Source organism: Psittacula echo, assembly GCF_963264785.1.
Source record: "Psittacula echo genome assembly, chromosome: 7".
Classification (NCBI taxonomy): domain Eukaryota; kingdom Metazoa; phylum Chordata; class Aves; order Psittaciformes; family Psittacidae; genus Psittacula; species Psittacula echo.
Window position 1 is genome coordinate 12,357,722 of NC_137740.1, and position 14,705 is coordinate 12,372,426.

General features: G+C 38.1%; 1 protein-coding gene across 10 annotated transcripts in view; it reads right to left on the bottom strand.

Annotated features, from left to right (window-relative positions):
* Positions 1-14,705, bottom strand: part of ST3GAL3 (ST3 beta-galactoside alpha-2,3-sialyltransferase 3) — a gene marked incomplete at both ends in the record, with an annotated part of 189,839 nt that overhangs the window by 113,501 nt on the left and 61,633 nt on the right. For 8 of the 10 annotated variants that reach the window (XM_080624080.1, XM_080624076.1, XM_080624079.1 and 5 more), the window contains one exon: positions 4,232-4,324. The exons of the other annotated variants lie outside the window; for them this stretch is intronic. In XM_080624080.1, the coding sequence (XP_080480206.1) occupies positions 4,232-4,324 (93 nt within the window). The remainder of the gene's footprint in view (positions 1-4,231; positions 4,325-14,705) is intronic. 10 annotated transcript variants of the gene reach the window in all.

Below are 14,705 nucleotides of genomic sequence, written 5' to 3' on the forward strand. Positions count from 1 at the left end.
CCTCTGACATTCCTCACAGCCAGCTTTTAATCGTGTGACCTGGAAAAATGTGTCAGTGCTTTATTATTCATCCTCCATTCCAGACAGTTTATGAGCACTTGGAAAAGCAGAGATCCCAGCACACATTCTCTGCCGGACTCCAGGGCTAATGTCCCTGTACTGTCCAGTCTTCTTATTTTTTCCATACAGTTTCCAGTCTTTACCTAGTCACTACCTAACCACTACAGGATTAAACCAGTTTAATCTCCCAAAAGTCTATGAAACACTAAGTGTTTGGTTGGCTTTTTTGGTTATTTGGTTTAGGTTTTTTAAAAATAAATCCAGGCACAGTGTATTAGCTCAATCACCTTTATCAAATGCTCATCCAGTCATTCAAACAGCATGAGCAGATTTACAGGGTAGGGCTTCCTGCTGCAGAAGACAACTTGACTCCTCTCTATCATCACCTTTATTTCTGTGAATGGCCACTAATCCTATTCTTTTTTTCAAGTTTCTACTGAGGTGCCTAATACAGAAACCAGGCTCGCTACTAGTCTGCAGTTTCCCCAGACACTCCATGGGCCCCTCTTGAAAAGCCTGACACGTTTACTGCTTTTCATTCTTCCATTCTAAGGCCAAATTAAGCAATGATTATACACAACCGTGTGTAACTCGGCAACTTCACCACTGAGTTCTTCACAAAGTGAGAACTTTTTCCTAGCAATTCATTGTGCCTATTTGTTCCAAAACGTCAACCTTCTGTCAGCTTCCCCTGGCCTGCCCCCCAGAAAGGAAGGCTCCATGTGGGAACTGTTCTGAAGTGAACAGCAATGCAAATAACTTCTCTGCTATGGCTTTACCTTCCCTTAGTCTACATGTAATATTATGACCATCTATCAGCCCATTGGGATCTCTGGCAGGCCGCCTCCTTTTGACAGACAAAAAGCTTTAATTTTTTTAAATGCCTTTATAAAGTTGTTCCTCAGCATTTTTTTTGGCCTACCTCATTATGGTTTATATTTAACTTGCCAAAGTTAATGCTCTTTCCTATTCCCCTCATTTGGATACAACTCCTGCTTCAGAAAGATGACTTATTTCTAGGAGCATTGTTTACTTTACTGTTTCAGCCAGTCCTTGTTCATTTTTGTGGCTTTCTTCAATCTCCTATTCCCCTCCCTTCTTGGACTTTCACCATCAAAACTGGCCATAGTATTCTAGAAGTCTTAGGTTGTGGGGTTTTGGGGGGGCTGGGGTTTTTAATTTTAACTCAGTACTCTACACAGAATTTCCCAACTTATGTGCGTACACATGAAGCTGAAATAGCGTTTCAGCTACAATGTTTTGCTGAGATTACAAGAAGCTTCCTCTGTGTCTGTTTCCAAGACAGTTTTCTATCATAAAGATATAATCTGTGTTTGTTCCTCCCAGATGTCTTATTTCATATTGGCTGTATTAACATATAGTTTGTTGGAATGAGGACATTGAAATCAGGCAATCCAGATTGTTCTCTATAAGTAATCAGTCCTTTACTTAGTACTCTCAAATAAGTGCATCATCTGCACACTTAACCTAGGATTTTTTCCAGTTAGGATTATTGATGGAGGCACTGCTAGAATGAGAACTGACCAACTGAGGACCTCATGAAAAAAAAGCCCTTTTGGTATTTCCTTTCCAGCAAACACGTTTTGAGATTTCTCAGGGCATTGCTCTTCAATCTGCTTAGCACTTCCCTTGTGCTTGGTAAAGTCTGAACTCACATTTTTACCATTAAAGAAGCACTTACCAAGAAGAGTTACATCCTCTGAAAAATATTTATTCTATCTCAACTATTTCCATCATATTTTGCCTATTTACATTTAAAATTGCACTAAAAAGTCAGGAACCTTCAGAATGGGAAAACATTTATTCATTTTCTTCATGCTTGAAAACAGCCAAACCGACTTTATCCAAATAATAAAAAACCAACAAACCCACACATTTTATGGCAAAGACCAAGCCTGAAAAATGTCAGACACAAAGATGATGTTTTCCTAATGATGTGAGCAACTGAAACCAAAAGCCAGAATAAAAGAAATTGTGCGGCTTAATCCTTACATCAACAGGCAAGCTAATTTGGCTTTAAGTGTTCTAAATATATTAAATGCTGATACGTGGCTTGGTAATATTAACTTTGCATAACTTTTGGAAACTAAGAGAAGTTTTCAGAAGAGAAAGAATCTTAAATGTAACATGGAATTCCTTGCAGAACTACTGCTCTGCTAGTGTTAACACCAATCCTAGGTAAAATAATGAAATGCCCAACACTGAATTAAATTAATAAAGAATTAAAGGACATCCTGGAAAAGACTTTCAACCTTAATAATGTTTAGGGTTCATGTTAGAGAAGCAACAGACTATAAATCCCCTTTAGAACCATGAATATTAATTTTTAAACGTATGAACAAGACAACCATCACCTAGTTAGACTAAGGCGAAGTTACAACCTTTTTGCATGTTCTTAGGTCAATGCAGCTAACTACTGGGAGATGACTGAACAGTGATCTGTAAGTAGGTACTGAGGAAGAGAATAAGTAACACTTCAGATTCCGGCTGGCTTCTTGAAGCCAAAGTCTTAAATATATTTTAAACTAAAGATTAATATTTTTGCAATAATGCATTTATCCATAGCAATAATGTAGCACATTATTATGAGATTCTCCATTAATTGAAATCTTTAAATCAAGCTAACTAGTCTGTGATCCATGATGAATTTACTGAAAGAAAATATCTTGTCCTGTGTCATGAAACAAATCAGCATAACAGACTATTAGTGTGTTGAGGTTTTTTCTGGCCTTAATAACTGTACTAACAGTCCTCCTTCTTCAGCATATATAGTTTACCTCTGCAGAATCAATATGTACCAACAGCCATGCCTTGAAAAGGACAACTGGGATTCAGCTGTATACAGAAAGGAAGGCTTTAGCTTCAGACATCACAGATTACCTTATATTCCTCTCCTGTACTATTTACATTTAGCATGTACACAAACACATTTAAAAGCACTCCAAGTTCTTAAAAGAAGAGGACGATAATGTATCAACCTTTGGTTCTAGTATTTATTTATATTCTACCCGGAGTTTCACAATTCACAGATGATATTGATAATTTTTTTTGTTTACAGTGGTGATGGAGAACATGCTCTCAACACTTAGCGTTTTGTTTTTAAGACCTGGCTGTAATATCTGCTGCTTACAAGGCAACGTCAGGTTTTTATTTTTAAAGTTTGCAGATACTGTGCTCGTGAAAAAAAAAAAGCCCAAAACCAAAGAAAGAAGATATCAACAATTTCAAGCTTGGCCTGAAGGCCATGGTCACCCAACCTAACCTCTCTATGTGCAAGTCACGGAAATTCCTTCATCAAAAGAAGTAAAATACATCCTCTAGAAAAGTACCAGCTGTGTTAAAAAGTCCACAACCCCATTTGCCAAAGAGGTCACTGCACTAGAACATCTTTTGCACATTCATTAGAAGCTTGTACAAAGGTCATAATAATCATTTGGTCAGATTTTCCATTTGATGAACCAAAATGAGATCCTTGAGCTTCAATAGTATAATTGTTCTTGCCAGTCTATCTTCTGAACTGTCTTCCAACAATCCTACAAACTCCTTGAAATGCAGAAAAGCCCCACTGGACATTAAAGTTAAGTTTTGGTTGATCTCTTATGATTACATTCCTCATTTCTGAGAGCTATCAAACAGCACTGCAACTAGCTAACAATAACTTCTCAACACAGTAAGATGCACAACTTATTAATAACATCTTTTAGACTCTTCAGAAAACACTACCGCAAAGTCTCCAGGCACCAGATGGATACTTTCACACTCTTCTCCCAAATATAAAAAGACCACGCTTTACTACTCCAGATAATTTAATCTGTCCCTTCATGACAGAAGCTTCCCAAGGACTGCATCACCTGGTACCAGCAGGGAGCTTGACCATACATCTGTATCATGCACTAACAATACAATTTGTTTTATTATTCAACACACAGAACTCTACTCTGAGCAAGCTCTTAAGTCAGACTGACATCCAATTAAGCCATTGCCACTGACCACTCAAAGAGCCCAGTTTTTCAACACTGGTCTCTCCTTGAACCAACCAAGTGACAGAGCATTGACACTTTTCAAGACAATCTCTGTAGATCACCCACCTTGAAGGATGAGAAGATATCGGGGAACAGAGGAAAAAAAACCCAGTAAAGTAATTACTTACTTTGGGAAGATGACAGTCATGAGCGCTGATGCATAACCAGGCTTGCACATTCCCTCTGAGAAATTTGCATACTTTGATGCCAATTCTGGAGGCCTGCGAAAAAAGAAGTAAAGAGTCGGAGCTCTGCTGGCTATGAACTGGCTTTTGCAATCATCATATTTTTTTTTTACTTCTAACTTCTACGAAAAACAGCTGTAAGGAATAATAGCAAACACAGACAGGTATTTATTTGTTGCAATATAGCATCACAGGAGAATAACCACCAAAGTATTAAACAAATAAAAGGTTAAAGATAACAAAGATAATAAAATAAAGGATTAACAAATAATGAGTTAAAGATATCTGAAATACTCCTTAAGTGAGCGAGATGAGAAAGCATAGAATGGTTTGGGTTGAAAGAGGCCTTGAAGGTCATCTAATTCCAACCTCCCTGCCATGGGCAGGGATCTAAGGAATGAGCATCTAGAAGTTTTAATTCCAAAGACTTGCACTTGTGTTCTGACCCCAGTCAGGATCTCTTTAGAAATAGGGAGAGAAAAGAGAGGCCTATTGCTGACAAAAAAGGTTTTAATACTAAAATGCATCTTCTTCTGATCTAGGCAAAAGGGACAGCAGGGTGTGCAGATCCCAGCTTGTTGCAGCATTTCAGATATGAAGAAATACGGGAAATCTTCATCTTTATCAAATAAACTTAAGTGTTACTGGATTTTTACTGTTTAAGCAACATACAGAAACCCCTAATACCAAAATCTTCAAAAACAAGTAGAAAGCAACTGGAATTTATCTGCAGCCACCACGTAGTGAGTCATTGCTGGCAAACTTGTATAACTATTTCAACAGCAGCCTTTCTCAAATGACCTCAGTGGTCACACGAAGTATCTTGTGCCACAAACACAGGCATTTCTCTCTTTTCTGATTTAATGGCGCTTTCATTATCAAATTAAAATGTCACTCAGATGCCCATCATGGTGTTTCTGCAAAAGAATAGTAGGCTGAAACCCTCATGCATTGGACTCGCACAGAATGCCAATCAGAATCACATACTGATGGCGGAGCTGTCAATTACAAAACCCACAAAGAGTAAGAGCTGCTAAACCCTGAGGGGTCGAGCTGTTAACATTTCTTGGATGTGATGAAGTTCATGATCCAGAGTGCCAGAGGCAGAATACTTCTCGTACGCCAACTGTATCTGCCACCTCAGATCATTCAACATTTGCTCATCTCCCTTCTTCTAGCCGCATATTGAGTCAGCAGGCTACACAGAATTAGAATTCAGCACCTGTATTTTAAACACATATAGGGACATATATTGTTTAATTTCTTTTTATTACACATTACAAACTGTCACTGCCAGTACGCTTATAATAATTAGCTTGTAATAGGTATAACTCAAAGCCAAACATTAAGACTAAAGCTGCATACAGTCTTCCTGTCCACCAATCACCTCATGAAGCTATCCAAGCTATTGTCGTTTTAGACATATAATTCACTTTGTAGGGTTTTTTCCCCCAGATTTACACATGTCACAGTTTCGTAGATCAGACTGCAAAACTTTCTGCATGAAGCATCCCATGGAGAGCTACACCTTTTTCACACAAAGCCAGCTTTGTAAAATCATACTGCTGTTTGTAGGTACACATCTCTGAAACAAAAAGAAGTGTACAGAACTGAAATGTATGAATAAGCATCTCCTTTGTATTTGATGACAATGTACTTACTACATACCTGCATACATTGCTGCTTCTTTGATTATGTTTTTTATTTCCACATGGAAGAAGCAGTCTTAGTGAAGGTACAGTCTGCCTTTAATGGCAGCCTAACAAATTACCAAAGTATGGTGCACAGCACTGCAAGAGTTTACGTTTGAGTCTCATTTGTAATCCTGAATGCTGCTTACAACAGAACTATGCACCAAACCAAACAACATTACTTTCTTAGTGCTTCACTAGTAAATAGCTTCATCTTGCTAGCTCCATTACTGTGCCTGGAATCCAAGGCTATGCTGATCAGACAGCAAGCTGTTGTGGTAAGCCAGCCAGGGCTATTGTGACTGTTAGGACACAAAGAGACAAATCCCCTCTACATCATCCAGGTCCAAGCACATTATTCCAGCTCCCGATTTTCATGTTCCTATAGTTACAGTGAAAGCACCAATTGGGTTGAGGTACTTAAAGAGCTAGTGGTGACAGCAGAAAGGATATAATTACATTATACTGTGCATCCTTAAATCTTGCTTGGATTTCGTGCAGGAAAACCTCACTAAGACAATAAATTTATCCAGAATAAATTAGGGAAATAATTCATAGTCAGTAACTGTAAACATCTGCAGTTTTTAAACAAGTGCCTGAATGAGGGTGAAGTTAAAAGGAAGTAATAGGCTTATTCCACTAAACAGAAAATGCACTGTTGCTTTTTCTTTTGACTTTTCTCCTGTGAAGCTAGCACACACCTTGAATTCTGAAGATTTTCTGTGCTTCGCTACACTGTTATGTGGACATCAAGACTAAAATTTCACAATTTGGGTAAGTTAAAAATCCAGCTGCTTTCAGAAGATTTAGAAAAAGTAACAAGATTTGTCCTTCTGCTTGCATTTGGCAGATGTGTGTTTTCTTTAAATCTCAAATATGAGAACGTCACCATGGTTAATTCCTTCATCATGTCTTGATCAGAGACAGCATGTCACCCTCAAAGGACTGGAATTTAAAACTATTTAAACTATTTTAAAAAAGAAATTAGTAATACAAACTCAGCATTTAGACTTGAAAAAAAAAATTAAATAAAAAATGTCCACAACTAAGCTCATGTAATTGAATATTACAAAATCTCCAATAAGAGACAAATTTTGCCACTTTGCCCTCCACATGGAATTTAAATTGTGCATTGTAAACATTGGAAAACTTCATCTGCTTGAGATCATCTTATCTGAGGACTGCGATTTGCTTCAAAACTGCAGGACTGCTCCAAACAAGACACTAACAAAGACACAACCAGAGCGGCTAAAGTGTACAGTTGCTTACATTTTAATTAATATCAAGATGCCACAGATCTTTGAATGGTCTTTGTTTTATACATTACTTACAGCTTCCGGTCCTCAATTTGCTTTTTCATAATATCTCATAAGCTTGTAAAGCAACAAATCCCATTTGAGGGAGGGAAAAAGCCCTGAAATAAAACCATAAACTATCCCTCCTTCCCCAACTGGCAAGAACTTGTATTAAAGAGATGGATGAGAAAGTAAGTGCCCCATCAACTCTTCCCTTCATTATAGATTGTCAGCCTCACAGCAAATCCTACCAGTTCAACTAAAGGCATGGGAGGACACCTTTAGCAGGTCTGATGATGCAGCTTTTTTACTCTCCTTCAGTTACTGCTGTTCAGTCATTGCCAACAGCAGCTTTTATTTATAAAGTACTCAATTCCCATACACTAGTAACAGCAAAATGTATTTGCACATCTGACTTTATACAAAGAGTCATGATACATCATGTCATTTTGACAGGTGGGATCTCCTTAAGTGCAAGACACTATGAAAACAAGATGAGCGGATGAACCCTTGGCCTTTGTACATGGCTGGAACTCCATGTTCAACAGGAGCGCAGCAATTTTTGATTACAGCTGTGTTAGAAGTTTCTGAATTAGTTCAAGAATTACACGGTCTGATCATGTGATATTTGCTATTTGTCTAGTTCCAGCTGAGGAAAAACTAAACAAACAAATGAAAGGAATGAGGAGAGAGAAAGAAGAGGAAAACAGAATGCTTACACTGAAAGAGACAGGAAATGCATCTATCACACTATGGCCAGCTAAATAGATGTAAATATTTTCAAATGTTACTTCAGTATGTAAGCAAATTCCTCAAGGAGGTTGTGTGACCAAATACAAGAAGAGACGGCCCAAATCCCTCTTTCTAAAAAGATATGGATATGATGCATGCTAAAAAATGTCCTGTTCTGCCTCTCCACCAAGAATTGTGGCTTCTCATAAAATTAACTTCTTAACAGCGAAGATAATCAACACATACTTCTATTTATTTGGACTACTCAAGAACACCAGCTGAAGAAGATTAGGTTACATTAAACTGGCCCAGGGAAAACAAAGTTTTAAAGACATTCCACCCAAACCCATGACCCACCTCCATAGCCCTGAATGAAGGCACAATGCAAAATTGATGATGCCTTTTAGGAAATGCACACTAGACAGAGGGGCACTGGCAGCTGAAGACCACTACCACTGGCAATGCCATTCACCCTTTGTGAAATGTCATCTGTGCACACACCGAAGAGGTTTCCACCCACAAAAAAGGCACAAGGATCCTACTTCCTGAACAAATTCCATTCCTGGTTTTTGGCATACTAGGTATTAGATCACTGGGAAGAGGAAGGCATTTCAGATTAGTCTCAGCAGTGCTAAATACATAAACATCTTAAGAAATACAGCTGTGATTTCTTTATCAGAATGGACTCCAGTGCTGTACCATCTCTGGTAGTCCACAGAATCCAACAACCCTGCCTGGAGCTTCTCAGTTAATAACCTTTCATCAAATAATAAAAAAGTCTTGGGATCTCTGTGGATCAAAAAAAAAAAAAAAAAAAAGGTAAGTTTTCAAGCTAGAAAGGTTTTGTTTGACTTAAGTAAATAAACAAAATGCTGAGTTTATAAAAGCAGATTCATAGGATGCAGATTAAAAAAAGTCCAAGAAAAGTCCATGGCACATTTTGCATGTGACCTCATGCTGCATACTCCTCCAAGAATTGAGTAATATCCCTGATCTGATCTCTTTGGTTTCTAGAAGCTTTCCCCATTTTCAAAGATTTCTGTTTCTATCTAACCTTTAAGACTGGTAGCACAAAGAATTGTGTTCAAATACACACAGACAAGGAGCAAAGAAAACAGCCCACTTGAGGGTTTGTTTGTGTTTTTAAAGAAACATGGAAAGGAGAAAACAACTGGCTGAAATATCAATTGTTAGACTAAACAAAATGCATGAAATACAGAAAATTCATTCTCACACAAGGCAGCCATTTAGCAAAGAAAGAAAAAACAAAATCAAAATATGGAGATGACTGCTCCCTGAGTTTTCAATTATTTAAAAACTTGTAACTTAACGATGGAGTAACTTGCTGATAACCAACGTAATTCCTGAAAGCACATTATTGGACTTTCATCTATTCTATTTCATCTATTCATCTATTTGGATCTAGTTTACATAGATCCAAAATTACTGATTTCCATCCTCAGTACTAAGTATCAACATTCTGGCTTTAAAGACAAGAGACTAGGATGACCTAATGGAGGATAGTCACTTTTGGAGATGCACCTCAGCAGTCAATGAAAACTCTCTTGATGGTCAATTCCTACCTAAACTGCTTTCTGAAAGAACTGTCTAAAGAATGTCTAAATAAACTATTTCCCCAAAGTCAGAAATTATAGTGCTCCTAATATTAGAACATGTAATTCTTAACATTTGCGAAGATTAAATGCTGCGACTCTCTGTTTAAGAGAGAATTACAGTGTTAGTGCAATGGCCATAAAAGGTGACCCAATTAAAAGTCTGATGGGAAATAAAGTGCTAACCCATCACATCCATTTTTGACCAAAGGAATGCAAAAAGATAAATTGAAATGTCATAATTTTGTTGCTGTAACCCTTATGTATTCATCACCAACCCTCATCTGTTACCTCTACAAATAAGACAATGCTTTCTTTGGATTGGGAACTGTGTTTTTCCATTTGTAGTGTAATGAATCCAGCAGTGTAGGTTCAGAAGAGACAAGCAAGTGCTAAAGAGATGAGAAGAAATAATTCAACCCAATCACAATCAAGGAACCCTCTGCTCAGGCTGGTAGGAATCAGTACATCTGAAACCAAAGATACTTCCTTGAAGCCCATAGCTGTGGGTAAAAAAACCAAAAAGATCGACTAAGAGTTCCTGAAGCATCCTAGCCACAATTAGTTTTATGCCTGTGGATATTACAGTTTAGTAGATTTGAATGTCAAAATCCACTGCTTAGCCATTTACTTTTAAATGCCAAATGAGAAAATCAGTTACACTACAGAACTGATTTTAATCACCAAATCTTCCTTCTGAAAAATGTACTTAATTTCATTGCAGAACATAGGCTATGGAACACTCCATTTCAGTGTTTAGCTGGGTGTGACAGCACACTAGCATAGCAGAATGCTATGGAAAAGATCAACAATGATTTATTTTTCACTATTTCCCATATCATCAACCAAACATCAACCAAAATTATGCTAAGGGCAGTAAAACACTGACAGAAGAAAGCACTTCTTTCATATAATATGCAGTTAATTGGTAGATTTCTTTATGTCGGTTGTTATAGAAGCCAGATGTATAGATGGGATCAAAAGCTATTAAGAGGTCTAACAGCATCCACAATGCTTCCTTCCACAATCCCTTCCTTTGGAAGGAATACCAAAGCTTCCTCTCCTTAGAAGCTGGAGACCGACACTGGAGCAAGAATTGCTTCACACTGGTGTACTTTTCCCCTTCCCTAAACAATTCTAAGGAGCACTTTGAGACAAGACATTGGGGCAGGTGAATCAAAGGATGATGGTCTTTTTTATCTTCCCACAAAGGAAGCTCAACCCTTTCTGTTGTAGTAGCAGATCTATTGCACAGGCAGCTGGCAGAGACCAAACCTTAGGGGAATAAATCCTACTTGGAAAACTCTCTCTCACTACCTGATAGCAAATCTTTAACAAGAACAGTTCACAACACCTTCCCTTTTCAGTTCCTTTGGTAACTTTGCAGGGGTAAGGCGGATAAAGGTTCCCCTTTAACCATTTCTTAGGAAGATCTGAATAGCCTAGGAAGGAATAACAACATAACTCCTCTTAACCAAAGAAAAAGACTCTGGATATGGTAAGGGTTTTTTTTCTTTTTCTCCTTTATTTCTGAGCTGGACTGAAATTGAGAGGAAAACAACATTAGTCAGTGAATAAATTGCTTTAGATGGCACACAGAGGTGACCTCACAATTGGGGAATGTGGTTTAACAGAAGTTTTACAAAACACTGTATATAGTCATAAGGCTCTGACTCTTTCTCACTCTTCTTTCTGAAGTAGTAACCCCAAAAAAAGCTATCTTCACTGACCCATATTGGAGACAGATATCATGAACTCAAATAGATATCAGTTAGTCTAGTAAGCAACATACTGAAGTCTTAGGAAGAGGAAGGCTACATATTGGGAGGAAAATGTTTCCTTCAGAAACCTTGCTGTAAATACAGAACATAACCTTGACCTGGAGGAACCCTTGTGAATACTGTGACTAAACCTGCCCCCGTGAAACTAACACAAATCCAAACTGCTTTAGGGTAAATAATTAAGAATAGCCGGAACTGTTAACAGTAAGAACAGCTGCAGAGCCACCCAGATCAAAAAATGTCTCCTGTTTACTCCATACATTGTTCTAGTGAATGCTCTTCTGCTTACATAACTTTGTTTCACTTCAAAGAGGAGCTGCTTGTCTGGGCCATCTAACCAACTTCCAAACTGCCATAGGTAACCACAATGATTCAGGGAACAGAATAAAGTTTGTCTCAAAGAACTTAACTGCCCAATTAATCAGGCCTTCCTTCACCTTATGCCACCCCTAACTTCACTGAACATCAGTACTACATGAGAAGGAGGTTATTCGTGGCTCTCCAGAAGAGAAAGAAGTGGTATTCTAAGATGTTTGGTGCATACGCTAAAGGAGAGTGCCAAGGCTGAAATAGGTTGCACTTTTCAACAAGACAAAGCCTATCCTCTCTTCTTTGTTAATTCATCAAAATATCAACACTTCACAAAAATTACTGGCGTTCAATGATAAAATAGAGCTTTGAATACTGCACAGATCGGGGTCTCTGACTCAAACATTCAAATGACACAACCACCTTTGGGGATTTCTGCATTCAATGATGTAAAAAAGGGTCACTAAAAGGCAATAAAATGGAGCAGGAAGAAGGCACTTGATGTTTTGCAGCTGTACAGGACACCATTCACATTTTTCAGGTCCTCAAGGTAACTCTTTTTTAATGAGCCAGGGAGAAGACACTTCTAAGTAGGAACTAAAAGGTCTGAAATCAAACAGAAGCATCTAAACACTTTCAATATGCGAATCAAAAACATTTTGTTTGTTGGCTTTTCAGTTTATCCTTCTTTAACAAGTCAGAACAGATTGCATGGCAGACAAGGAAGAAACAGCACATACATGTTGTCAGTTTTCTGTCTCTCCCTTTGTGGTCTTGATTCTCCCTGTTGAGAGCAAGACTGGGGCTGCAGCAAGTGTCAGAAGTAGCATTTCTGCCTGTTTTCATTCCTGCTGTGAGCTCAGAAAGAATCACATGGGCTTCTGCGTAATGTAAGAGTACAAAGTATGTAATAAAAGTTAATTTAATTGTTTGGTTTTCTTACAAAACAACTGAGAAAACCTCATCTGAGCCTCACAACTAAAACATCCATAACCTCAAAAACATCTTACAGCAACAACAGCTACAGAACTCCCACCCCGACATGGCACATCAGATGCAGCTGTAAGTATCCTTCTTGCTGCAAAGTAGCCTTCATCATGTCTTGTTCACTGCAGCGGGCATCACACAACACCAGCTCTCCAGCCAGCCCTTGTCAGGTCCTTTAGAGTACTTCTCTGGCGCAGATTTGTCAAGGTGTCAGGAATGTCACGCTTCCTCAAGGAAAAAGCATACTCTAATTTTATCACCTTAATCAAACCTTACCTTGTCCTTCAGTCCTAGAACAACTTTACGCAGTAAAATACGGAGATTTTTATTAAGCAAGCCCTACTGTCAGGTTTCCAGTCATAAGACTGCAAATAAAACAAGTAAAGTAAAAATGAATTCTGGATTGTATTTATCAGGGTTCCTTCAGTCTCTCTCACCCAGAGTTCCTTTAACTTATCACGTCTGTAGAAAGCTAAAGGATTCCAGTTTCACAGCATGTCACTACCTGGCAGATCAACAACCTCTCTTCTGCTAGGCAATTCCTCTCAAGCACAGCAATAAGGTTTCCTGCTTTCTTTTAGCATAATGAAATATTGTTTTCTTACCTAATAGACTATTAAAAGTTTTAATTAAATTAATTAAATAAAAATTATTAAAAGCAAAAGATGTTAAAAGTATGTGTTGGTTTCACTGTCCTTCCCCAACATACAAGAAATCTCTATGTGTGTGTTCCATCAAACTCTTCCCTGCCTCGATGACCTACTACATATTCTTAAAATTTATAAATGGCATTCTTAGCACGTACAGACAGCAAAGTCTTGATGTCTCTGGACACATTACAGCAGTGCGGAAGACAAATTTAGAGGCAGACCGAGTAATGTAAGCTGCCTCTTCCCATACACCCCATTTACAAAACCTCCTCACAGCCAGCTACAGAAAAATATAAATTAGGAGCTGACAAGTAAGCTGTGTCTAGATACCATAGCACGAGTGTTCTTCAGAGTGACATGTTTCAGAGGCAGTCCTGACAAACAGCTTAACATTCCCTTGCTGGAATACATTTGATTTCCATGCAAGCATCAGATGAGTCTTCCCTAAAACATTTCAAAGGGGAAACAGAAGGGAAGTAGATTTCTCTCTGGAAGTGGAACTGTGCTGGCATGCAATAAGGGATCTGTGTCAAGCCAGGCAGGTGCAGAAGAGCTGATGCTTGATGATCACACACATGCCTCTGGGATCTCCAACAGAGGGGACTCTTGCATCAGTTTAATGATAAACTCACAACTGCTTTGATTCAGGACAGGCAGCAAGAAAATCACCTGTTTCCACAATGTGTGCATGACAAGTATCAAGAACACAATGATGAACACTAGTGTTTGGCCAATTAGAATTAAAATGAGATTAGTTTCTTTAATGGTCTCAATGCAGTATCTCTGACCTCTTTAACTGAAGTTTTGGGAATGATCTATGCTTACATAGCCCAATCCATTTAACTTTCATAAGTTATTCAGAGAGCAAGAAAGTTTTCATAGGAGGACATTCAGTAACTAGAAATTTAACAAGCTTACCAATGCAGAAGCTGGCCAAAACTAAAGCAATTTATCTCTGAGTTTCAGAACATTAAGCGTGGCTTTTTATATGCTCTTTTCCCAAGAGGATAAAGCAACAGGAGGGCCCCATGTAATTTATGAGCTTACAGATAATCCTTGAATTGGGTTTTGCTACTAAAGTAAATTTAGCCTTCTGTGAATGCAACAACTGTAAAAATTTATGCTCAAACAACAGTAAATAAAAACTTGTAAAGTTAACTAGTTGTAACTATATCCACACCAGGAAAACAAACATACATTTAATTAGGTTAATGCTACTGTCATGAAGAACTACAGCAAAGTGTTCCACCTTACAGATATGGAGTGGAAAAAAGAACTGAGTCTTTTCTTTATAGACTTACCAGGTTTTATGCAACTAATCTGGCTGGCTAAAGAGCACAAGATGTACAAACCCAGTCC